Raw genomic sequence first — 27162 nt, 5'->3', positions numbered from 1 at the left:
TGGTCACAATATATAGAAATGGTGAGTTCAATTATTATCTATAATATAAACACTAGGTTTGCAAAAGGGTTTACAGTTTCTGATATGGACAAAGAACCAGGGGTTAGGTGTAGGATGAAATGTTTAATGGATAGGAGGTGAGGATATAGAGTTATTATATCTTAGGAAGTGTGAAAGAGGAATCTAAAGAAGAAGGTTAGTAGCAGAAAAGAAAGGTAGTAATTTTGGGAAGACAAGTAAGTGGGAAGAACATAGGGTAGATAAAAGAAACACACATAAATACTAAGAAAAAATAAAAAAAATGTAAAAATAGGATATAGAAGAATATACAAAACAACTGTAATATACTATTCAGATATCCAAGTCCTCAGTATCCTAAATCATGGAAAATACTTGGTTTCATATATGTTGGGCATATGAGGGCAAGAGAATGGAGAGGGAGAAGAAAAAAAAATCTCAAAGGAAGAAACAAGGATTGTTTTGGTTGGGAATCAGTATTTTTCCTGCTTCCCTTCTCATCCAATAGGTGGAGTTGTCTGTTATTAGCTGGTATCTCCACCCTCAGGAATAGTGAAGGTTACCAGGGTAGGAGGGTTGGGCTTGGGTGCAAGGCATCTGGAAGTGGGGTATGGCACCTGCTAGCCCTGATGGAGACTACACCCCAAGGATCTCCTTTGGGGCCTGTTTGTAAGATGTGAGCACCTTGTCTTACCACCTTATCTCGCTTGTAGACCTCACAGTTCCTGGTCTCTAAATTAGTCTCTAAACTGGATCTCACTCATCCTCTCTCTTTATATTACCTAATCAGGGACTTTGGGGACTGCACATCAATCTTGGAGAGCTGTTTTGTATTGGACAGTCACTGTGCTGTGTTAGCGGCTGTTGTGGAGAGGGGGAAGTTGGGAACTATGGTACCTGCCAAGCCAGTGTTCCAAACTGGGAGTTGCCCCAACTAAAGATGGAGATGAAGGTGATTCAAAGTGGAAGAGGCTTCTTTCAGCAGTGGGGTCTTGGGTCAGGTGGGGTAGCTGAGCGATGGCATTGGGTGATATGTTTAGAGATGAGTCTGTGGCATGCAGTGTTGTGGCTGTTGGCTGTCTTCAGAGCCTGTTCAGCATCCCCCAGTGCAAGCAGGCTACCGTGTGTAGGGAACTATGGCAGTAGCTGCAGAGTCCCAAGATGGAGGCAATTTTGGGGAGCTCCACATTAGTAAGTGAGGGTCCACACAGGACTGGTGGCCGGAGTTCCTGTGTATGGGTAGCAGCTGGGTATCCTGTGTGGTAGTGGCATCCAGGATTTCTGCACAGGTGGGTGGTCAGGAGTACTATGCAGGTGCTGATGCCAGTGGTCCTGCTTGGGTACCTGGGAGTCCTGTGTGGGTGAGTAGTCAGGAGTCCTGTTCTGATGCTGAGGCCTGGAGCCCTGCACAGGCATAGTGGTTGTGATTTCTGTGTGGGAGCAGCTGTAGGGGGCGGTCCTCTATCACTCACAGTGAAGCAGTATTTCCACTACTTGAGTCCCTGGTCAGTAATGACACAGAATGCTGCCTCCCTCTGGCCTGCCATCTTGGATCCCTAAGACTTGATGTTTTCATATGCCTATACATTATGAAATGATCATTACAGTCAAGCTAATTAACATATTTAACATCTCACACAGTTACCATTTTATTTTTTCATTTTTTATGATGAGAACACTTAAGATCTACACTTTTAGCAAAATTTAATCATACCAATAACAGTATTATTAACTGTAAGTATCATGCTGTATTACCAGAGCTTTAGAATTTATTCATCTGTATAACTGATACTTTGTATTATTTGACCAACAACTCCCCATATCCCCCTCACCATGGCAATCACCATTCTACAGTGCTTGTATGAGTTTGATTATTTTATTTTTTGGGTACTGGGGGTTGAACTCAGGGGCATTTGACCACTGAGCTGCATACCCAGCCCTATTTTGTATTTTATTTAGAGACAGGGTCTCAGTGAGTTGCTTATCACCTCACTTGTGTTGAGCCTGGCTTTGAACCCATGATCCTGCCTCAGCCTCCTAAGCCACTGGGATTACAGGCATGCACCACCACGCCTGGCTAGTTTGATTATTTTAATTTCCACATATAATCGAAATCTTTTTGGGTATAGATTATTTCATTTAACATAATGTCCTCTAGGTTCATCCATATTATAGTAAATTGCAGGATTTTATTCTTTTATGTGACTGAATACTATTCCATTGAATACATGTACAACAGATTTTTTTTTTCATTTGCTCATTGACAGATATTTAGGTTGATTCCATATTCTGGCTATTTCATAATAACATGAGAGTATAGATACCTCTTTGGGACATTAATTTCATTTCCTTTGGATATATACCCAGAAGTGGGTATATAAAAATTCTGTTTTAAATTTTTTGAGGAAATTCTTTATTATTTAAATTCTTTATTATTTACCATAATGGTTGTACCAGTGTATGTCCCCACCAACAGGTGCAAGTCTTCCGTTTTCTCAACATCTTTGTCAACAACTATACTATATTTTCTATATTTAATACCATATTTTATAAGGGTTTGAGATGATAATCCCATGTTTTTGATTTGAATTTTCCTGAAGATTATTGATGTTAGCACCTTTTCATATACCTGGTGGCTATTTGTCTTCTTTGAAGAATGTCTATTTAGGTTATTTATTTTACTTGCTTTGGAGTTGAATATTTCCTTATATATTTTGAATATTTATTTCTTATCAGATAGATGGCTTGCAAATGTTTCCTCCCATCCTATAGATTTTGTTTTCATTCTGTTGTTTCCTTTGCTGTTTGGAGTGGCTTTATTGTTTGATGCAATCTGTTGATTATTTATTCTTATTCCTTTCTGCTTTTTTTCATATACAAAAAAATCATTACCCAGACCAATTCTAAGAAACTTTCCCTGTTTTATTCTAGTAGTGTTATAGTTTTATATCTTATGTTTAATACATTTTGACTTGATTTTTTCTTATTGTATGAGGTAAGGGCCATATTTATTCTACATGTGGATATCCAGTTTTTATGATACCATTTATTAAAGAGAGTCCTTCCTTCATTTGTGTATTCTTGGAATCTTGTTGAAGATCAGTTGTCAGTAAATGTGGTGAGCCGCTTCTGCCATTTCTGCAGATTATGGTCGCCATTACAAGATGACGCTGGCTCTGCTGTGGTCTGTGACAAACAACTTCTTATCTGGGAAAGTTGGCACATGATTTTTCACCACCCTGTGAGAAAGCTCCACGCGGCAGCTTTGCATTGGGGCTTGGGATGCTTTATTAAGGCTGGGAGGGGCATCAGAGAGGGAGAAGAAGAAATATCCAGGGGCCTGAATAAACTGTTGAAAGAAGATTCTCGAGTTGCGTCTTCCTTGCGGGCAAGGGGTCGCGACAAGTGGTGCCGAGACCCGGGAACCAGAACTTTCAACAGTCAGGGGTGGTGCACCGGTTAGTCCCAGGTAAGTGGGATCCGCGATAAAAGCGGGGTTAGTCCCAGGTAAGTGGGATCCGCAATCAAAGCGGGGTTAGTCCCTAGTAAGTGGGATCCGCGACCAAAGCGGGACAGCTCCTCTGTAATGAAAGAGAGAGCCTTACATTTTATTGCAGCTGCACTGTGTACTTTCGCTTTCTTTTTTTTGTGCTTTCTTTGTTGTTGTGTCATGGGTGCCGCATCTTCAAGTCCGCTTCTCCTGGCCCTAGATGGCCTGTTACGTTCCAAGGGACTGGAAGTGAAACATAGTACTTTACAGAGATTTTTACAGAAGATAGATATCGCTGCACCGTGGTTTGCATTTTCGGGCAGCCTTACTGTGCCTAGTTGGGATAAATTAGGCAAAGATCTTGACTTTGCTTCTGAGCAGGGCATATTAGAGGGTGGGGTGATACCCCTTTGGAAAATGGTCCGTGGTTGCCTTACAGATGGTAAATGCCAGGAAGCTGTGAGTGAGGGTCAAGCTATTCTTGAGCAACTGCATGAGGAAAAATCTGAAGGATCATGTAGTGAAGTGGCAGAGAGTATTAAAAGTAACAGTAGTGAGAAGGCAAAAGAGCCTGAAGATAAAAATAGGAGAAGGCTCTACCCAGACTTGACCGAATTAAAAACGCCTGAGAACACAAGCGACTCAGAGAGTTCTGAGGACCTTGATATATTGTTACAACAAGTACATAAGATAAAAATGAAAAAGAAGAAAAAGGAGACACAGGGCACGCAGGCCTACTGTAAGAAGGGGAAGGGAGTTAACATCGGTCAACAAAACTCTGAGGAGGAGGAGGTAGAATATCTAGAAGAAGATATGGTGCAGATTGCCCCACCTCCGTATGTGGTGGGGAGCCAAGGTTCCGGGAGATCTTTTCATGCACAAGTTTGGAGGACAGTTAATACAGATATGGGACTTGCATACCCTGTATTTCAGGACAATAACAGGGGAAGATATCATGAGCCTTTAGACTTTAAGATAATTAAAACCTTGGCAGAATCTGTCCGCACTTATGGCATAGATGCCGCTTTCACTCTCACTCAGGTGGAGGGACTTACTAGATTTTGCATGACTCCCTCAGATTGGGCTAGTCTAGTCCGCGCTTGTGTTTCCCCAGGGAAATATTAGGAGTCCAAAGTTGGCTGTTTAATGTTTCTGGAAGTACCCAAGACTCAGAGCGAGGTAGGAGGCTTAAAATTTCTGCAAATAATTCACAATTGTTTAATGCTACATTACCCTCCGCAGCAGTCCGTCTCCAATCTCCGTTCCTGTTTCTTTTGGCTAATGTTACATCACAGGGGATGCTTAATTGCTCTAATATTACCTGTTATTTGTCTGAGTGTTGGAATGGCTCCTGGACTACGGCAATGGTTATGAAATTTCCAACCTTTGTCCCGATCCCGGTTACTGCAGATCCAGAGTCATTTCCTATTGTTGAACTGATTAGAGCCCGTAGAGATTTTGGAATTACGGCAGCCATAGTGATAGCTGTGGCGGTATCTGCTGCTGCAGCAGTTATAGCTGGAGTAGTCATGGCCAGCCAGGTACAAACTACTGCCACTATTAATCAGGTTATTCAACAAACATCCACCATACTTGAATCTCAAAGTAGAATTAATCAACATATTTTATCTGGGATTCTGGCTGCTAATCAAAGGATAGATCTGCTTCAAGCTCAAGTTGAGGAATTGTCTGACCTAGTACATTTGGGTTGTATTGATCAACGTGCACATTTATGTATAACCTCTGTCAGATTTTATGATTCCAGAAATGCCTCCCGCATCATCGGGGAATATTTATCCGGAACCTGGTCCATGGAAGCAGAAAACTTGATCCAGTCTCAACTAACTCGGATTGCTGTTTTGAATAGCACCCGTGTCGAACCAGTGACTTTGGGTCAATTCACCAGTTGGCTATCCTCTGCCTTTTCCTTTTTTAAGGAATGGGTGGGAATGGGCATTTTTGGTGCTATGTGTTGCTTCAGTGTTGTACTCTGTTTGTGGCTTCTCTGTCGCCTTAAAACTCGCCATGCACAAGAAAAGGCTATGATCATACAAGCTCTTGCAGCTTTAGAAAATGGCAACTCGCCTCAAGTCTGGCTTGCGCATCTTAAGCAGTAAACCTTTGTCATGGTCGTTACACCCCAAGTTATTATAACATTGCACTGGGATCGACATGACTTTCCTTGTTATTCTCTTAGTGTTGGAAAGCCCTTGCACTCTGCCAGTCTTACTGCCATTGCACGCAGATGGGTTTCCACACTAGTGCTTTTCTATCGTCTTAAAGTCCGTGCCTTTCTTTCAGGGTGCTGTCAACTTTTTTGTCCTTATAAACAGCCACAGTTCAGCCTCAGCTATCCCCCTTCGTCCACCATCATCACGATACAGGATGCGAGGCAAGGCACTGCACTTGAGTGATCCTTGACGTGGACCTCAAGGAGAGCATGTCCTATTGCATGCGGGTTAGACGCGTTCACGCCCCGCCCCACGAAAAAAGGCGTCGGCTGATATGGCTTCAGGTCTGGGGAAGGCGCCTCCTTAGGACTGAGTCATACTATGCAGCCACTTCTGCACAGTGGGATAGGACCTCTACTCTCGCCTGTATTGTTTTAAGAAAACAGAAAAGGGGGAACTGTGGTGAGCCGCTTCTGCCATTTCTGCAGATTATGGTCGCCATTACAAGATGACGCTGGCTCCGCTGTGGTCTGTGACAAACAATTTCTTATCTGGGAAAGTTGGCACATGATTTTTCACCACCCTGTGAGAAAGCTCCACGCGGCAGCTTTGCATTGGGGCTTGGGATGCTTTATTAAGGCTGGGAGGGGCATCAGAGAGGGAGAAGAAGAAATATCCAGGGGCCTGAATAAACTGTTGAAAGAAGATTCTCGAGTTGTGTCTTCCTTGCGGGCAAGGGGTCGCGACAAGTAAATATGTGGATTTTTTTGGGGGGGGTTCTCTATTCTCTTCTGTTGGTTTATGCATGTGTTTTTATGCTAGTACCAAACCATTTTGATTACTGTGGCTTTGTAATATAGTTTGAAATTAGGAATGTTATACCTCCAGCTTTAATCTTCTTGCTCAAGATAGCCTTGACTACTCTACTTTTTGTGGTTCCTGTTCCAGAATTATAAGCCAGGTTTTCTGTGGAGCAGGGATTTCTTGACCTTGCAGCTCTGACTACAGAAGTCCTCTTAGTCTTTTTAAAGTCTTTCTACACTTTAAAACTTTTTAAGATGAGAGGCAGCTTTCTTTCTCATTGTGATATTACTTATCCATAGCAATATGTTGTTCCCAGTTTTTTCTTTTTGTTGTTGATACATTATTGACCATAAATTAATAATTATAGCCTCTATTTTTTGGATGAATAATTTTATTCCTTAATTTAATAAATTCTCTGGATTGGGATAATTGAAGTAATGGGTCTGAATTTTGCTTTTTTCTTTGTATGTCATATCATTTTCCCAAAGAGGTTAAGCACTTTACCCAAAGTATACCACTTATACTGTAACCTACCAGCATTTGTATTATCATACCAAAAAGAAATGTTACTAATTTAATTGTCTTGAAATGGTGTTTGAACTTTCTTTGATTTTCATTTCTCAGATTACTATCCAAGATTATTGATCTCCTTTTGTTATAGTTTGTTTTATACCATTTAATATTTTTTCTTTTTGAGTTAAGTTTCATCAATTAATGGTTGATCTATTCTGTTTTGTTCAAGACTCTGATGAAATGATCAGTTTTTCTAGAATCTTTTAAATGTAATTTTGAGTCAATTTCTTTTTGATTTTACATGTTAACACTTCTTGCCTATGTTTTAGAATCCTTAAAAGGGACAAAAGAAGCAATAGTTGAATAGTTGAGGTACCTGCTTATTTAAAACATTTGCAAATTCATGTCACCAGCCCAACTGGGTAGATTTCTTGATAGGAACAATTCTGATGATATTCAGTTGGAAGAAATTTTAAGATTATAATTACATTTTTACATTAAAAAGTATTGTATTATGTAATGGTGATTTAAAAAAAATTGTTTATTACTACCTGGTAATGGTATCTTTTCTCAATGAAAGAAATGGTTTGGAAAATTGAAAGGTTCAATGTATAAATGAATTTGAAGTCCAAAATGAGAACACAAAGTTACTTTATTATTATTATTATTTTTAAGATGGAATCTTAACATTCAAGGCCCAGATTGGACTTGAACTCATGATTCTGCTGCCTCAGCCTTCTGAATAGCTGAGATGATACGTGCATGTCACAATACCCAGCTGAAAAACATTTTTTTTTGCAGTGCTTGAGATTGAACCCTTGAAGATGCTGGGCAAATGTTCTTCCACTGGTCTACAAGTTTCTTTATAATTCTTAACCTGACACAAGTTCCAAAATTACTTATTAAAAGTATTGATGATATTAGTACTATTTGTATTCTTTCTGTGTTCTCATAGGTTTTATTTATATCCCTATTAAGGGATATATTGTTTTATTGTCAAATATTATAGATATTTACCTATTTCTCTACTGAAGTGTAAGTTCCCTGTGGATAAAGTTTGAGTCTTTTTCTTCTTTGCTTAAGCAAACTCAGTATTTTGTATATTTTAGGTGTTTAATAAATGTTTGTTGAATTGAATATTGCCTTAGAACTGCTCTTGAATATAGAATAAAGCAGAGAACAAAAAAGGTGCCTCTTACTAATTATAATTTCTGTACTATGATGCCCCTTAAGAAATGACAGTTTAGCCATCTTGATTTATGTTATGTTTCTATTAACAAATAGATGGTTTGTGAGCCCTTAAGAAAGAAAGGAGTGATCTTTAGGAACTGATTTTCACTAAGAACAAGGCAGGTTAAACCAGATTTTGGTGCAGCGCCTCACCGACCTGCCCTCCGTCTGGGGCACCCGCACCCGGCTTCCTTACCGAGGGCCCGGCGGCCTTGCGGCGGGAGACCCCCTCCTCAGCCAGCACGGTGGGCGCGGAACACCTAGGCGAGCCTGGAGAGGGTTCACTCGGCCGAGGGGGCCGGCGCGTCCCTGCAGCCTGGTCTCTCAGGGAGGGAACAAGATGCCGAGTAAGAATGTGAAGAAGACTTGGCAGACACAGAATGCCGAACTGCCAATTTGTGGACAACTGAAGAACCTGACACATCAGGTGAGGCAGATGGTCAAATAGAAGGGAAGTACTAAATCTCCATCCACCATGTTTGTGGCTATACTGGCTTCACTGAGCTATTAGGATCACTAGGCAATGCTGAGCTGACGTGGATCTGGGGCGAATAGTCTGGGCCCCTCAGAACACACACACCGAGCCTGGATCGGCTGCATTCGAGTTCGCCTGCTTCTCGTGACTCAGCACTAACGATCCCGCTGAAATAACTGGTCGGCCAGTATGAACATACAGAGGTAAAAGCCAACCCAGCCTTCATAGGCAGTGGCCACAGAATTGAAATGGGGCTTCAGAAAGACGGTCAGGACCCACCCGTTGCATTGGTCACTTGGCAAAGGGAATGAACGGTCACCATTTGCACGGGATACCACTATGGCAGAGAACTGACGTCACGGGCGGAGGAGATAACTTCATTGAAACGAGCGCGACAGGTGTGTAATCCCCTAGCCATCTCTCTCCACACAGCGGGGGAACCTTAAGAGCCCCTCCCAGCTCTCCCTTAAGGGCCCCTTCTAGCTCTCCTGTGAGCGCGATAGCCAGACCGAGGGAATCAGGAGTGGCATGGGACTCGTGGAGCGGAACTCCCGGCTACTGCTCCCACCAGTGCTGACAACTGAGGTCTCTTGCACCAGCTACCGGGGGCGTGGCTACCGGAGGGCAAGCAAATTCGCTGGGGGTTCTCAGCCCCAAGCTCTACAAACTTAGGGTCTGAGGGAGGCAAACAGGGAGAGTGTGCCCAGGCGTTCATGAAAACAGGGCTCCCAGGAGCAACAGACCAGGCGTGTAGCCAGTATTGTGGTGAGCGTCACAGGTGAGCAGGGCCTGGCTTGAGGAAACACAAGAGAAGGCCCTAGACACTCAGGATTGGAGACCCGCCCAATCTGGGATGAAGAGCTGCTGCACAGTGAATGGTTCCCACCTATTGAGAGGAGAAGCTTGACAGTGGGCACAGCTCCACCTACTGGAAGAGAAGTTAATCGAACTCTAGGACTGCATTTATTATTATTATTATTTTTTCTTTTTCTTTCATTTTCATTTTTTTGTTGGTGTTGTTGTTCTTTAACTTTTTGTAATGTTTTTAATTTTTATTTTATTTTTTTATTTTAGTATTATTAGTATTATTTCTTTAAATTTTAATTTTCATTTTTTTATTATCATTATTATTTAAAAAAATTTTTTTTCTTTATTTTCTATTTTTTTCTTTTGTCTTTTCATTTCTTTTCAATTTTCTTATTCCCCCTTCCTTGAATTCTACCTGCCTACTCTCATTCTCTTTAGTGACTTCTTCCCTTCCCTTCTAATATCTTTCCTCCCAAGCATCAAATAAATTTATAAGAGTAAACAGTAACTAAGCAGTCAAACAGAACAAGAAGTAACATGAGCAGCATAAAAAAGCAAGGAAGAAAAGGGGTACAAACAATGAAGGACAGCCTAAATATTCAGGAGGATCTAGAGTCATTACAAAAATGGTCATATAAAGAACTTAAGGAATACCTTAGACAGATGGAATGGAACCTTAAAGAGGATACGAGACAGCAAATCCAAACAGTGAAAGAACACATTGAAAATGAATTACATAAACAGATAAAAGAAGAAGTTAAGCATCTTTATCAGGAAGTAGAGATTATAAAAAAAATCAAGCAATAATTCTAGAAATGAAGGAAACGATAAACCAAATTAAAAACTCAATTGAGAGTATCACTAACAGAGTGGAGCAAGTAGAAGCCAGAACGTCAGATAATGAAGACAAAATATATCAACTTGAAAAGAGTCTAGCCAACTCAGAAAGGCTGGTAAAAAATCACGAGACAAACATCCAAGAGATATGGGATAATATAAAAAAAAACAAACTTACGAGTCATTGGGATAGAGGAAGGTACAGAGATTCAAAGGAAGGGAATGAGTAACCTGCTGAATGAAATAATTACAGAAAACTTTCCAGAAATAAAAAAGGAAATGGATATACAAATTGTAGATGCATACAGGACACTGAGCACACAACATCACAGTAGACCAACGCCAAGACACATTGTTATGAAGATATCCGATATACAGAACAAAGAGAAAATATTAAAAGCTACAAGAGAAAGGAGGCAGATTACATTCAGGGGTAATCCAATAAGGTTAACAACGAATTTTTCATCACAGACGCTGAAAGCGAGAAGATCCTGGAACAACGTATTTCAAACACTGAAAGACAATGGATGCCAACCAAGAATTCTGTATCCAGCAAAATTAAGCTTCACGTACAACAACGAAATAAAAATCTTTCATGATAAACAAAAGCTAAAAGAATTTGCAGCCAGAAAACCAGCATTGAAAAGCATCTTGAGCAAAACACTACACGAGGAAGAAATGAAAAACAATAACCAAAACCATCAGTGGGAAGTGCCTCTGTAAAGACAGAGGGCAGGGGGAAAGCTAACCATGGAGAAACAAACTAAATTAAAAAAAAATAAGATAAATAATCAAACATGGCTGGAAGTATAAACCATATATCAATAGGAACTCTAAAGGTTAATGGCGTAAACTCTCCAATAAAGCGACATAGGCTGGTAACATGGATTAAAAAAACAAATTCAACAATATGCTGCCTCCAGGAGACACATCTGATTGGAAAAGACATAAACAGGCTGAAGGTGAAAGGTTGGAAAAAAATATACCACGCACATGGTCCTCGTAAGCAAGCAGGGGTGGCCATCCTCATATTGAATAAAATCGACTTCAAGACTAAGTTAATCAAAAGGGATAAGGAAGGACATTATATACTGTTAAAAGGAACCATTCACCAACAAGACATAAAAATTATCAATATTTATGCATCAAATAATGGTGCTGCGACGTTCATAAAACAAATTCTCCTCAAGTTCAATAATCAAATAGACCATAACACAATAATTATGGGTGACTTCAACACACCTCTCTCACCATTGGACAGATCCTCCAAACAAAAGTTGAATAAAGAAACTATAGAACTCAATATCACAATCAATAACCTAGACTTAACTGACATATATAGAATATATCAACCATCATCAAGTGGATATACTTTTTTCTCAGCAGCACATGGATCCTTCTCAAAAATAGACCATATATTATGCCATAGGGCAACCCTCAGTAAATATAAAGGGGTGGAGATAATCCCATGCATTTTATCTGATCATAATGGAATGAAACTGGAAATCAATGATAAAAGAAGGAAGGAAAAATCCTACATCACATGGAAAATGAACAATATGTTACTGAATGATCAATGGGTTACAGAAGACATAAAGGAGGAAATCAAAAAATTCTTAGAGATAAATGAAAATACAGACACCACATATCGGAATCTATGGGACACAATGAAAGAAGTTTTAAGAGAGAAATTCATCGCCTGGAGGTCATTCCTCAAAAAAAGGAAAAACCAACAAATAAATGAGCTCACACTTCATCTCAAAGCCCTAGAAAAGGAAGAGCAAAACAACAGCAAATGTAGCAGAAGGCAAGAAATAATTAAAATCAGAGCGGAAATCAACAAAATTGAAACAAAAGAAACTATTGAAAAAATTAACAAAACTAAAAGTTGGTTCTTTGAAAAAATAAATAAGATCGACAGGCCCTTAGCCATGCTAACGAAGAGAAGAAGAGAGAGAACTCAAATTACTAACATACGGGATGAAAAGCAATATCACAACAGATGCTACAGAAATACAGAAGACAATTAGAAATTATTTTGAAAACCTATATTCCAATAAAATAGAAGATAGTGAAGACATCGATAAATTTCTTAAGTCATATGATTTGCCCAGACTGAGTCAGGAGGATACTCACAACTTAAACAGACCTATATCAATGGATGAAATTGAAGAAGCAATCAAAAGACTACCAACCAAGAAAAGCCCAGGACCGGATGGGTATACAGTGGAGTTTTACAAAACCTTTAAAGAAGAACTAATACCAATACTTTTCAAGTTATTTCAGGAAATAGAAAAAGAGGGAGCTCTGCCAAATTGATTCTATGAGGCCAACATCACCCTGATTCCGAAACCAGACAAAGACACCTCAAAGAAAGAAAACTACAGACCAATATCTCTGATGAACCTAGATGCAAAAATCCTCAATAAAATTCTGGCGAATCGGATACAAAGGCACATCAAAAAAATTGTGCACCATGATCAAGTAGGATTCATACTTGGGATGCAAGGATGGTTCAATATACGGAAATCAATAAATGTTATTCACCACATCAATAGACTTAAAGATAAGAACCACATGATCATCTTGATAGACGCAGAAAAAGCATTCGACAAAGTACAGCATCCCTTTATGTTCAAAACATTAGAAAAACTAGGGATAACCGGAACTTACCTTGACATAGTAAAAGCTATCTATGCTAAGCCTCAGGCTAGCATCATTCTCAATGGAGAAAAATTGAAGGCATTCCCCCTAAAATCTGGAACAAGACAGGGATGCCTTCTCTCACCACTTCTATTCTATATAGTTCTCGAAACACTGGCCAGAGCAATTAGACAGATGAAAGAAATTAAAGGCATAAAAATAGGAAAAGAAGAACTTAAATTATCACTATTTGCAGGTGACATGATTCTATACCTAGAAGACCCAAAAGGGTCTACAAAAAAACTACTAGAACTAATAAGTGAATTCAGCAAAGTGGCAGGATATAAAATCAACACGCATAAATCAAAGGCATTTCTGTATATCAGCGACAAAACTTCTGAAACGGAAATGAGGAAAAACACTCCATTCACAATATCCTCAAAAAAAATAAAATACCTGGGAATCAACCTAACAAAAGAGGTGAAAGATTTATACAATGAAAACTACAGAACCCTAAAAAGAGAAGTAGAAGATCTTAGAAGATGGAAAAATATACCCTGTTCATGGATAGGCAGAACTAACATCATCAAAATGGCGATATTACCAAAAGTTCTTTATAGGTTTAATGCAATGCCAATCAAAATCCCAACGGCATTTCTTGTAGAAATAGATAAAGCAATCATGAAATTCATATGGAAAAATAAAAGACCCAGAATAGCAAAAGCAATTCTAAGCAGGAAGTGTGAATCAGGCTGTATAGCGATACCAGATTTCAAACTATATTACAGAGCAATAGTTACAAAAACAGCATGGTACTGGTACCAAAACAGGCGGGTGGACCAATGGTACAGAATAGAGGACACAGAGACTAATCCACAAAGCTACAACTATCTTATATTTGATAAAGGAGCTAAAAGCATGCAATGGAGGAAGGATAGCATCTTCAACAAATGGTGTTGGGAAAACTGGAAATTCATATGCAACAAAATGAAACTGAATCCCCTCCTCTCGCCATGCACAAAAGTTAACTCAAAGTGGATCAAGGAGCTAGATATCAAATCAGAGACTCTGCGTCTGATAGAAGAAAAAGTTGGCTCTGATCTACATATTGTGGGCTCCAAATTCCTTAATAGGACACCCATAGCACAAGAGTTAATAACAAGAATCAACAAATGGGACTTACTTAAACTGAAAAGTTTTTTCTCAGCAAGAGAAACAATAAGAGAGGTAAATAGGGAGCCTACATCATGGGAACAAATTTTTACTCCTCACACTTCAGATAGAGCCCTAATATCCAGAGTATACAAAGAACTCAAAAAATTAGACAATAAGATAAGAAATAACCCAATCAACAAATGGGCCAAGGACCTGAACAGACACTTCTCAGAGGAGGACATACAATCAATCAACAAGTACATGAAAAAATGCTCACCATTTCTAGCAGTCAGAGAAATGCAAATCAAAACCACCCTAAGATACCATCTCACTCCAGTAAGATTGGCAGCCATTATGAAGTCAAACAACAAGAAGTGCTGGCGAGGATGTGGGGAAAAGGGTACTCTTGTACATTGCTGGTGGGACTGCAAACTGGTGCGGCCAATTTGGAAAGCAGTATGGAGATTCCTGGGAAAGCTGGGAATGGAACCACCATTTGACCCAGCTATTGCCCTTCTCGGACTATTCCCTGAAGACCTTAAAAGAGCGTACTACAGGGATACTGCCACATCGATGTTCATAGCAGCACAATTCACAATAGCTAGACTGTGGAACCAACCCAGATGCCCTTCAATAGATGAATGGATAAAAAAAATGTGGCATTTATACACCATGTAGTATTACGCAACACTAAAAAATGACAAAAACATGGAATTTGCAGGGAAATGGATGGCACTAGAGCAGATTATGCTTAGTGAAGCTAGCCAATCCCTAAAAACAAATGCCAAATGTCTTCTTTGATATAATGAGAGCAACTAAGAACAGAGCAGGGAGGAAGAGCAGGAAGAAAAGATTAACATTAAACAGATACATGAGGTGGGAGGGAAAGGGAGAGAAAAGTGAAATTGCATGGTAATGGAGGGAGACCCTCATTGTTATACAAAATTACATATAAGAGGTTGTGAGGGGAATGGGAAAATAAACAAGGAGAGAAATGAATTACAGTGGATGGGGTAGAGAGAGAAGATGGGAGGGGAGGGGAGGCGGGATAGTTGAGGATAGGAAAGGTAGCAGAATACAACAGTCACTAATAGGGCATTATGTAAAAATGTGGATGTGTAACCGATGTGATTCTGCAATCTGTATTTGTGGTAAAATTGGGAGTTCATAATCAACTTGAATCTAATGTATGAAATATGCTATGTCAAGAGCTTTGTAATGTTTTGAACAACCAATAAAAAAAACAGATTTTAACCACAGTAGTGTAGGGCACCCCTGAATCAAAAGCTTAATCTAGGGGAAGCTCTTCTGATGCTGATGAAGTAAATGCTTTTTCTCCACTCCTCCCCACCTCCGTCACTCATAATAGTTCTATGATTAGATGACTCAAACTGCCAAACCCCAAGAAATTTGCTTGGGGTATTTAGTAATCCTAATCCTGGCTTTCTGTTTTAAGACTAGATAAATAAATGCTTGAGTCTACCAATACTTGTAAAATAAAAAGTCATCCTTTATGATATGGACAAATGATAGAATGCACATATTTATTTAGTATTTATTTGCTTTGATGATCCATTGGTAAAATCTATGTAAGGATCCTCAGCCTTCTTCATGTTTTATAATCCTTAAAACCTAATTATGATGACCTAAGATTTCTGGTGATTTTTCCCATCAGGTCAATATTCTAAAGTATGCAGAACCACGTACATATGGCCCATGTCAACTTGCCCAGGGTTTCGTATGGCCCATGTCAACTGGCCCAGGGTTTACGCTTCTCACTTTCCATTCCTGATTGTCCTGGAAGAGTATTCCTGTAACTGTTACATAATTCTTGTGGTGGTAAATATTTTTGCCAAAACAGACCACTTTTTTCTTTGTGGTGGTTCATCTTTGGTGCCTTATATTTGCTTAAGCGGCAATTCTTTTTGGCCTTCCCACTTGTGTATTTGAGAGAGGGTCACATTTGTATCTTGTACTTTGTAAGACCCTCCAAATTCATGTCTACCTGTTAATAAACTTAAAATAGTCACTAGAGTTATTTGAAGGAGTCTTTGGGAAGTCTGTTTTGTACCATGTCTTGTGTGAATAAAATGACAAAGCTACATAGCTCCCAAATGCTATATTACTATCTAACAAGTAGTTACATCATTGCATACATCTTTCATAGTAATTATATCTCTTACTCCTTATGCTATATAAATCTGTGTAGAGCCATTCCAACTCTTACATTTTGCCAGGGAGTCAGAGTCTTCCTGATTCTGGTCATTGCTCAAGTCATCTTAGTCCATAAGTAGGATTTATATGGTACTACACCAATGAGTACTACTACTACTTCAATGATACAGCATGGCTCATGAAGATATTCTTTTGTATTTTACTCTAAAACTTTATTGCCTAATCTTTCAATTTTAAATCTATGATCCTTCTAGAGTTGAATTTTGAATATGGATATCCAATTGAATTAGCATCAAGAATTAAAAGACTGCTTTTTTTGATATGTTTATGAGGGATATTGATATGCTTTTCTTGTATAATTTTTGTATGTTTTTTGATAACAGGGTAATTTTGATGTCATAAAATGTTTTGAGAAGTTCTCCATCTTTCTTTATTTTCTAAAACAGTTTGTGTAGAATTGGTATTATTTATTTCCAAAATGTTTAGTAGAAGTGAAGTCGTACAGGCCTGAGGTGGTTTGACTTTCTTTTACAAGGTTTTTAAAATGCAAATTCAATCTGTTGTTCAGATTTTCTATTTTTATTGTGTCTGTGTTTGTAATTTATTTTAAAAGAAATATATTTTCCTAAATGATCAATTCCATTAACATAAAGTTTTAATAATATTTTCTTATCTGCTTATGTCTTTAGGATATGTAGTGATATACCATCTTTTATCAACCACCAGGCAATGCAGGCCTCAGTACCTTTAAGTTTATTTTCTTTGCCCATTCTTCCAACTTACATGCCATGTACATATCCTATTTTAATTCCATATACTTCTTATCATCATATTATCATTAATTTAGATAGTAATTAGTTTTACCTATGTCTTTACGATTTCTTTCATATACATTTACTGTTTCTTTCATATACATGCCTTTTCACATGTTTGTTCATGTGAGTTTTTTTTCCTTTTATTTGAAAATAGCCTTTAATATTTATATTAGAGCATATCTGCTACATATGGGTTTTTCAGTTTTGATAGATCTTCAAATATATATGTTTTAATCTTTGTTCTTGTAAGACATTTTCCCTGGCACAAATTCTAATTTGGCAGTTACTTTATTTCAACAGTGTTTTTAGGTTTTTATTCTTGCTGTTGACAAGTTAGCTTTAGCCTGATTATTGCTTCTTTAAAGATGATTTGTCTTTTTAAAATCCTGTTATTTGTTTCTCATTGTTTCTCCCCTCTCCTTTTAATATTCCAGTTTTACCTAGTTAGACCTTTCCTCTCCATCTTTCCCTCTCTTCTGTATTTTTCATTTCTCACTCCATGTTTCTTCTGACTTTTTCTAGTTCATTAATTCTCTCTTTAGTTATATCTGTTCTGCTTTTAAGCACACAATTTATATCTTAGTTTCAATTGTTACATTGTTTAGTATTAGTCTTTCTATTGGATTCCTTTCTACCACTGAACTTTCATTCTGTTCCTTTATAACATTTTCATTTTGTCTTTTATGTCTTAAGTAAAATAAAAAAAATCTTAATATTTAGAATTCTTTTCTATTTCTTCTGTCTCTTCTTTCTCTACCTCCCTGTTGATAATATATTGAATGGATAGCAAGAGTACAAATAGAGAGGCTTGTTAAGAGACTGTGGCATTAATCAAAGGACAAATGTTGGATAGTAGTAGGGACATTAAGAGTGAAAATGATATTTAGGAGGTCAAAACAAGATCAGTGGCAGATTGCACATTGGAGTTAAATTATATGTGTTAAGGATTTCTAAGTTCTTAAGTTGTATAACTTGATGCATACTGGCATATCTTTCATTGAGGAAAAAACAATGGAAAGGTTAGTTGTTGGTGCTGATGGTTATTGTGTGGTAGAAATCATTAGTTCAGATTTAGACATATCAATTTAGACATATCAATTCATGAGACATCTAAGTGGAGCAATGTAGTAAGGAGTTTTCTATGCAGACAATAGTTGACATGTCTGTTCCAGAGATAGAATTTGTGATTCATGTAATTATGTCAGTATAATTAAAGATGAGTAAAGATGAAACAGACCATCCAAAGAGATACTGAACAACTTGAGATGAGAGGAGTTCTTAGAATTACATCTTTTAATGCCTAGGTAGAAGAAAATATGGCAAAGGTGATAGACAGTGAGCTATAGTGGGATGACAGGAAAATCAGAAGTGGTGTCCCACAAAAGCCAAGGTAAGATATATTTTAATAGGGAGGTAATGTTCAACAATTTGATATACTGCTGAGAATACTTTAAAAAAGCCATTTGTTCAAAAAAGTTTGAAGCAAGATAGTAACATAACTGAGATTATTGGTAACTTAATAGAGAACTATTTTAGTAGTATGTTTAGACTGAATGTAGGTTACAGTGGGATGAGGACTAAGTGGGAGGTGATAAAATAAATAGTTGAGACAACTCTCAGGAAATGAGAGGGGGGGAGAGAGAGAGAGAGGGGGAGAGGGAGAGGGAGAGGGAAAGAGAAGAAATGGGTTGATATCTAGAGGATGTTGTGGGGTTGAAGGAACATTTTTTTGTGAGAAGGAGAGTTTATGTAGGAAGAAATGAAAAAGGCAGAATATGGCGAGGGATCTGAATCCCAGATTGGAGGAGTGGTTGTTGTGTTATTTTATTAGAAAAGGAAGATAAGGTGTGTGCAGAGATGGTGGATTGGTCTGTTGTGTAGCAATAAATAAGGGAATAGCTTTATTTAATTTGTAAAGTATAGACCAATCATCTGCTGATAATGAGGAGGAGATATGGGGGTATTTAAAGGCTTAGGCAAGTAGGAAAGGGTTGAGATTACTTTCAAAAGTAGGAGAATAAATTAATTCCTGAAATCCTCTAGACCACTTTGAAAGCCCATTGGAAGTGTGTGTGTGTGTGTGTGTGTGTGTGTGTGTGTGTGGTGTTGGGATTAAATACAGGTGTGAATAGTAGAACTAAAATATTAGTGGCTTTATAGAATGTTAAGTTTATTCATTTCCCACATAGAAGCCTCAGGTAGGTAGAACAAGCCTAGAATGCTGGTTTTGCTCCAAGAAGTATAGGGACCCAGGCTGTGTCTGGCTTTCTACTTTCTTGTTTTAGTTAGCTGTTTAGGCCAAAAGACAATTTTACAAGGAAAGTTTATTTGGTGCTCATGGTTTCAGAGGTCTCAGTCCATAAATGGCCGACTCCCTTGCTGTAGGCCCAAGGTGAGGCAGAACATCATGGTGGAAGGGTGAGGAGAGACTCTGTACACTAGGATACCAGGAAGGAGAGAGAGAATTTGTACCAGACACAGAGAGAAACTCTGTAGATAAAGGACAAAGTATAAACCCCAAAGGTATATATATTTTATATATGCATACATATATAAACAAACCCCTAATGGCTCACTTCCTTTAGCCACACCCTACCTACCTAGTTACCACCCAATTAAACCCCATTCAAATAGCTTAATGCACTGATTAGGTTAAGGCTCTCCCAACTCTAATCATTTCACCTCTGAACTTGAATTATGTGTTTCACACATGAACTTTTGAGGTACACCTCATATCTCAGCCATAACATTTGTATATTTATTTACTTGTTCATAATGCTTATAATTTCTTTCTTTTTTTAACTTTTAATTAGACTTCTTAGCCTTTGTAGCTTCTTTATAGGGTTACAGAATCCCCCATCCTCTTAATTTTGGCATGAAGCAATAGTGGTAAATGACCTTCAATGTCAAGAGCTATGAAGGGTAACTTGCAGTTTTAGTGCCCAGCATCAGGGATGTTAGATGTGTACTTGAAACATTCAAAAGATCCACATCTTATTTCTCAGCCTTTTTGAGGTTATGGGAGCTGCCCAGGGGACATGTGGTAAATCGTATTCATTCTCAAATTGGCAAAAGTTGTTTTTTATAACTTGCAGCTAAGTTGATAACCAATTTTATGTCCTCTGATCATTTTTTTTTGTATTGGCTTATTTGAAGTTTAAGATTTTTAAAAGGTATATTCCATTGTTTATTCTATTACTTTTCCATGGTGATTTAAAAAAAAAATTATTGATAGGTTGGGTGCAGTGGTGCACTCCTGCAATCCCAGTTACTCTGTAATCCCAGCTCTACTGGGGAAGCTGAGGCAGAAGGCACACAAGGTTGAGGCCAGCCTGGACAATTTAGTGATATCCTGTCTCAAAGTAAAAATGAAAAAGGGTTAGGGATGTATCTTAGTGGTAGAGCACTTGCTCAGCAAGTGTAAAACCCTTGGTTCAATCTCTAGTAACACCCCCACAAAAAAAAATGTTGGTATTTTTTGAATGTTCACATTTATCAGTATTTTCTTGTGTAAGTAATACTTTCATAACTCTGAATTCATTCCCACATTGAGATATTAAAATGGTTTCTTTTATTTTTAATATTTTGATCTTGTTATACATGAATTAGGGATAAATTTGTGTGGAGGGCAGGAGAACCAATCATCCTACTCCCATTTATTTTGTATTTTCCCTACTGATGTGCAGTGCCACCTCTATAATATGGCAAGTGCCTTATGTGCTTGAGTCTGTTTTTGTATTGCTTTCCTCTTTAGTTATCTGTCTATCCTATGCAAATTCACATGGTTTGATTAATTTAAATATAATACACATTGCTGTTTGGTAGAGAAAATGCCCTCAGCCAGTTTTTCTTTTATAAAATTATCTTTATTATTCTCAGATTTGTATTTTCTAGATTTTCAACATACACATATTTATACTCAACATATACATACACATATCCTTCTCCAATTTTATTGGATTTGTGCTAAATTTGTGGACTGACTTGAAAGATAGTTGCCATTAGTATGACATTGAGCTTTCTCCTATATGAATATGGGTTCTTTAAGTTTTATATTCTTCAATAAGATTGTACAATTTTCACTATATAGTGAAATATATAAAAATGTATTTTTGATTCAATTTATTTCAGGATTCCTTTTCTGTTGCTATTATGAATGACATTTTTCCTTCTTTTGCAATGTCTAGTTGGTTATTGTTGATATATGGAATATGGAATTTATTGATGCTTATATTAGCTTTCCTATTATACTCTTATTTGTAATAGTTTAACTGTAGTTTGATTTTTCTATATAGACAATTACAATAGTGTAAATATTGTAAAAATTTTGTAAAATTGTATATATTATAAAAATATTGTAAAAACTTTTCTATACAGACAATGACAATATTGTAAATAATAGTTTACTTTCTTTGTTACCAATCCTAGGGTTTTTTTTCTCCTTTACTTAGATGCTATATCATATATGTTAGATAAGAATAGAGATAACATGCATTCTTTTATTTTGCTTAAATAATGAGACAATATTTGAAGTCTTACCATTATGTATAATGTTAGCTTGATATTTTGGATAAACTTTATTATAAATTAAAGCAGTTTCTTCCTTTTATTTCCAGTTTGATAGACTATTGAATTTTTAAAATGATTTTAAGTGTTTAGATGATAATATGATTTGTCCTTTATTTTGTTAACATTTGTTAACATGCTAATTCATAGAAATAGATTTTTTTTCTGACATTGAGCGTACTTTGAATTCTTGAGATAGATCCACTTAATCTGGACGCATTTTTCCCCATTGCAGCACTTAGTATTGTTTTATTTAGGTATTTTGCATCTGTTTGTTATTGAGTTTGGCTTATCATTTTTCTTACATGTATTTTATATTTTGTTTTCATGTCAGGATTTTATTAACTTAATATAAGTTAATAAACTTTTAAAGAAAAATTCTCTAAATCAATTTGCATAACAAAAGGGTTTTGTTCATTAAAAGTGTGGTAAAATTTTATGTGGAAACCTGTTTGGGCCCAGATGCCTTTTCCCCTGGAACTGATATTTTTGATTATTGTTTTAACTTTTTAAGTGGTTATTATACTAGTTAGCCTTTCTGCATCTTCTTGAGTAAATTTTTATAATTACAATTCTTTTATAAAGGTTTCTATTTCATCAAATTTGTTTAAAGTACTGATAGTATTTGCTTATTACTTTTTAAAAATTATAGTTGCATTTTTAGCTGTGTTTCTTTTTCTTTTTAATATTATTTATTTTCTACCCATGGATTAGTAGTGAAAAAAGTTTGTATATTTTTAAGTCCTTTTCAAATAAATAATTTTATTTAGTTGATTATTCTTTTTTTACCTTATTTTTTATTTATTATTTTTATTTATGGCTTGTTCTTTTCTACTTACTTTGAGTTTCCTGAAATTTTATGTTTGTTTGGATCTGTGACTGAATGTGAATCTATGTTTTGTCAGTATTTTCTGTCTTTTTTTGTAAATGCATTTAAAACCTACCTAAACACTGCTTCAGCTATTTCATGTAAGTTTTGATATGTTGTCCTTTCATTGGTACTTAATATTCTATATTTATTTTCAAAAATTAACTCATGTTATAATAGTTCTTAATTTCTTTTTTCTTTTTAACACATTCAGTGATTCACTTTTTAGTTTCTAAAGTACTAGCTCACTATATTTTTACTTAGTTTTAAATATGCTATATCACAAAATTTCTAAATCATTTTTAAGGCTATCATGATATGGGAAACAGTCCCTTGAGTGCTTCATTCTGAGATCAGAGAATAATTTCTACTTTGGCTTCTTATCTGAAAGGTTCTGTGCAGTGAAATTAACAAAGCAATTAGCAATAATCATAGAATAAATTCAGGAGTGAGTTTTCTTAAGATGATTCATATTTTGTTCTTCAATAAATCCTGAAACAACAATGAGCATATAACTGATTTTTGAATCATAAATACTACAAGGTGTTAAAGTGAGAAGAATTGTGTTCACAATGCACAGGTTCTGCGAGTTGCATAATTTATAATTTACCAGAAGAGTACTTTCTTGGATATTTTGGTAATTAGGAACAAAGGAACTGGTCAAAAATCAACTCTTTGGGTATGAAAAGATGCAGGTTCTTCTTTGCTACTGTTTTTTCAAAGCAGGAGGAAAAGATATTAATATAGGAGATAAAGATGAGATGATTTGAAAAATAGAAAATGTAGGTGAAAACCACTCCCCTCATATAGCTAGATTTTTTGCACTAAGACTTCAGCTTCTGTGTAGTGGTTTACATTTGATTCATTCTTTTCTTTTCTTGTTCAGGAAATGGTAAGGAAGAAAATGAGCCTGATTCAGAACAAATGAATTTCGGTAAGAGTTTGCCTTCATCAAGTAAGAAAAAGACAACTAGATCAAAGGTAAAATCTAAAAGGAGATAACTGTCAGCTAATTGATGGTAGCTTATAATGAAATCATTGACTTCACTCTCTAGGGAATTGATATCTATTTTATTGTTCTCACCACAATGATATCTCTCTCTCTCTCTCTCTCTCTCTCTCTCTCTCTCTCTCTCTCTCTCTCTCTCGGTACTGGGGATTGAACTCAAGGGCACTTAACCACTGAGCCACATCCCTGGCCCTTTTTGTATTATATTTAGAAACAGGGTCTTGCTGAGCATTGAGTTGCATAGGGCCTTGATAAGTTTTTGAGGCTGGCTTTGAACTTGAGATTCTCCTGCCTCAGCCTCCTGAGCTGCTTAGATTACATGAGTGCACCACCACACCCGGCACCAGAATGATTTCTTAATTTTTTTGTCACTCTGATGTTGAAGATGACCAAAGTAGGGATTTGAAAGAGTGAGGCTTTTTGGAACTCTGAAGAAAACTCCTTTTAATGCTGCTCTGTGAAAGTGTTGTGCACGCTGTTCCACTCCACCCTACTCCCATTTTGGGTGGGAGGCAGGGCATTTCCATCTACAGAGTTTACTCTGCTGGTCCCCACTTTAAAACCGTTCTCTAAGATGCTGTAAACTGGTATCTCTAGGGTAGATGTAGGTGTAGAGACTTAATTGTTTCTTAAGCTGTTAGCTTAGACATGAACTTTGCAAAAATGATTGCCACCACAATTCTCTGCCAGTAGATTGAAAAAACTGGAGCCTTTATCATTGACCAGGTGGTTTTGTACCTTCAGTCCAGCTTAACTTAGTCTGACTTTCTTTTCTTCTGTTTTTGAAGTAAGCTTGATAGGACGGTTTGCTAAATTAATGGTACTGGGTATAATTTATTATTTCAGCAGGGAAAATAAAACTTATTGTCATCTGAAAGTAAAAGTTAACAAAACATTTTTTTTGTCTTTTTGAGAAAATAATTTTGTGCTAGTTTTATAACCCCCCATTTCCTTAGAACCAGATGAAAATAGAATATCAACTGTGTTGCCAGGCAGTATTAGTTATGGCAAAATGACTCTTGTACTGGAAGGATTGTGACAAGGGATGATAAATGTCTTCTTGAAAGTACAGATGGGTTCTTGCCTGAATGTGGGTGGCAGGTAATACTGGTTTCTTTGTAACATGAGGCTTCTAAGCCAAGGTGACTCTTGTATTCATCCATGTAATCTCACTGTCTGACACCAAAATGAAACTAGATTACTCTTAGGACATTTGATGCTTCTGCCTAAGACTGTCCATGGTTCCTTTCCTGTGCCCTGCAAAGATCCCCTGGTACTTTGAGTGGACTTTCAGATCTTGTGAATGTCCAGGTGAATGGAAGATAACTATTGGTGATTTAGCAGGGTGGGAAAATTATACTGTACCCTGAAATTTATTCAAGGTGGATTAAATCCCCAAATGTGAAAAACAAAACTTAGAAAAATATATAGTAGAATAATATTTTTCTTAATTAGCTAAGGAAGCGTTTTTAAAAATTTGTATTTTATGTATTATTCAAACTGGCAATTACTCAGTCTATTAGAATTTAATAAATCTATAATGGTCATGTTATTGCTAAAATATATATTTATATTTCAGGAAATGTTTCTTCATGTTAAGATGAAAACTCAATTTATATATTTTAACCTGTTCAACAAAATTAATATATTTGATAAAAGTGCCAGGTGGTTGTTTACATGTATTAATGTCTTATTTTTAAAAATAATTGTTTTGGGGGTCAGTGTTCTGGAATGATGACTGTATTAATGTCTTCTAGGATTAGGACACATACATACAACACACACTATCAGGAGAGGAAAAAATTAATAAAGTTTACAAATAAAAATTATGAAAGATATTTACAAAAAGATGAAAAGAAAACCCAGATTGTAACTGGAGATATTGTATGAGAAATAGGCATGAATTAAAGAGTAGAAAATTAGGCAGAAGCCAGAGGTATTTGTGTATGTGCATATGTGCATGTTTTTCCTCAGAGTACTTTCTTGTTCCTGTGTTCAGTCTCTTCTTTTTCATTTTTTATATATACAACAGTTACCTGTTACCATACTCTGTTACTATATTAACACAACATTGGCTACAATTATTTTTATGCTTACTTGTTTTGTATCTGTCCATGAGAATATATCCTTCATAATGTCAGAACATATGCTTCTCTTGTTCACCATTTGTCCTATCAGGACATGTTTTTCTTGTTCACTGTTTTGTTCTAACACTTATAATAGTATCTGTACATACTGGGCCCCCCCCAAAAGAATTGTCAAATTAATAAATTTTGAGCTTTAGGGAGGGAAAAGGAGGGGGTAGGGATGATGGTAGAATGAGTTAGACATCATTACCCTAAGTAAATGTATGAAGACACGAATGTTGTGAAAATACTTTGTGTACAATCAGTGACTTGAGAAATTGTGCCCTATATGTGTAATATGAAATGAATTGCATTCTGCCATCATGTATAACAAATTAGAATAAATAATAATTTAATAAAAAATAAATAAAATTAAAACAAAAAAATTAAGAAATGAAGCAAGGGCTGGGGCTATAGCTGAGGGGTAGGGCATTTGAGACACTGGATTACATCCTTAGCACTGCATAAAAATAAACAAATAAAACAAAGACATTCTGTCCATATACAAGTACAAAAAAATTAAAAAAAAAGAAATGAGGCAGAGTCAAGGCCTAAAATGCTAATTACTGAATCTCTATTTTTAAAATAATTTATTTGTTTTTATTTTAATTTAACTCATGGGTGCTTTACTACTGAACCCCAGCCCTTTTATATTTTATTTTTGAGACAAGGTCTCACTAAGTTGCTGAGGCTGGTCTTGAACTTGTGATTATCCTGCTTCAGGCTTCCAAGTTGCCCAGTCTCTGAATATTTATTTTAATGTGATTTTCTTCCTAATTAAATTTGATGTAGTTTACCATAGAGCCAGGTATTATGGAGAATGTTTAGTCAAAGAGGACTAAAATCTTTCCATTGGATATTACAAAATCTCATGGGAGGGACATATGTAGAATTACTGGATTAGATGTTGCAAATACTGAAGTAAAGATAAATCTAGTGTTAAGGATTTTATCTTCACAGTAAATTAAATGTCATAAGAACTTATAGTAATCTATTCTGGGCTGCAATAAAAAGAAATCTGTTTCAAATTAAGTTTTTTTTATTAATGAGTAATTCAATATGAATCACTTGTATTTACATAAAGTACTCTATACTTTGTTTTGACCCATTGGAAAATATTAACTAGGTAGATATACATTTCAAGAGATTTTCTAGGAGTATAAATAACATCATTATTATGTTTTAATTCCATCATGGAAAATCTTATCTTAAGAAGCTATAGAAATCATATTTCATTTAACTATGTTTCTTAAAATCACAAGGTTTGTTTTCTTTCTCATGCCTATAGGTTTTACAAAATAAAGTTAACTCAGAGAAGATGAAACCTTCTAAGAAATTCTCACTCAGAAGTAGTGCTGCTGAGGATCTTTTTCAAGAGCCTTCAGAAAGGTAAAACTAATGTACTTATTTAGTGAATTTTGTTTATCCTATTCATATTCATACTTTATTCATATCCCTTC

General features: G+C 36.5%; 1 protein-coding gene across 1 annotated transcript in view; it reads left to right on the top strand.

Moving 5' to 3' along the window:
* Window positions 1-8566: 8566 nt before the first annotated feature.
* Ptpn20 (protein tyrosine phosphatase non-receptor type 20) overlaps window positions 8567-27162 on the top strand; it is a 77528-nt gene continuing 58932 nt past the window's right edge. The window contains exons 1-4 of the mRNA XM_046446773.1: window positions 8567-8653; window positions 19519-19525; window positions 23454-23548; window positions 26991-27091. Coding sequence (XP_046302729.1) covers window positions 8567-8653; window positions 19519-19525; window positions 23454-23548; window positions 26991-27091 — 290 coding nt within the window. The remainder of the gene's footprint in view (window positions 8654-19518; window positions 19526-23453; window positions 23549-26990; window positions 27092-27162) is intronic.

The sequence above is a fragment of the Marmota monax genome, unplaced genomic scaffold (genome assembly GCF_021218885.2).
Source record: "Marmota monax isolate L192 unplaced genomic scaffold, Marmota_monax_Labrador192_F-V1.1 WCK01_AAM20220418_F8-fsc00207, whole genome shotgun sequence".
Taxonomy (NCBI): Eukaryota; Metazoa; Chordata; class Mammalia; order Rodentia; family Sciuridae; genus Marmota; species Marmota monax.
The sequence above is the reverse complement of the archived record's forward strand: the minus strand, read 5'-3'. Positions and strand labels throughout refer to the sequence as shown.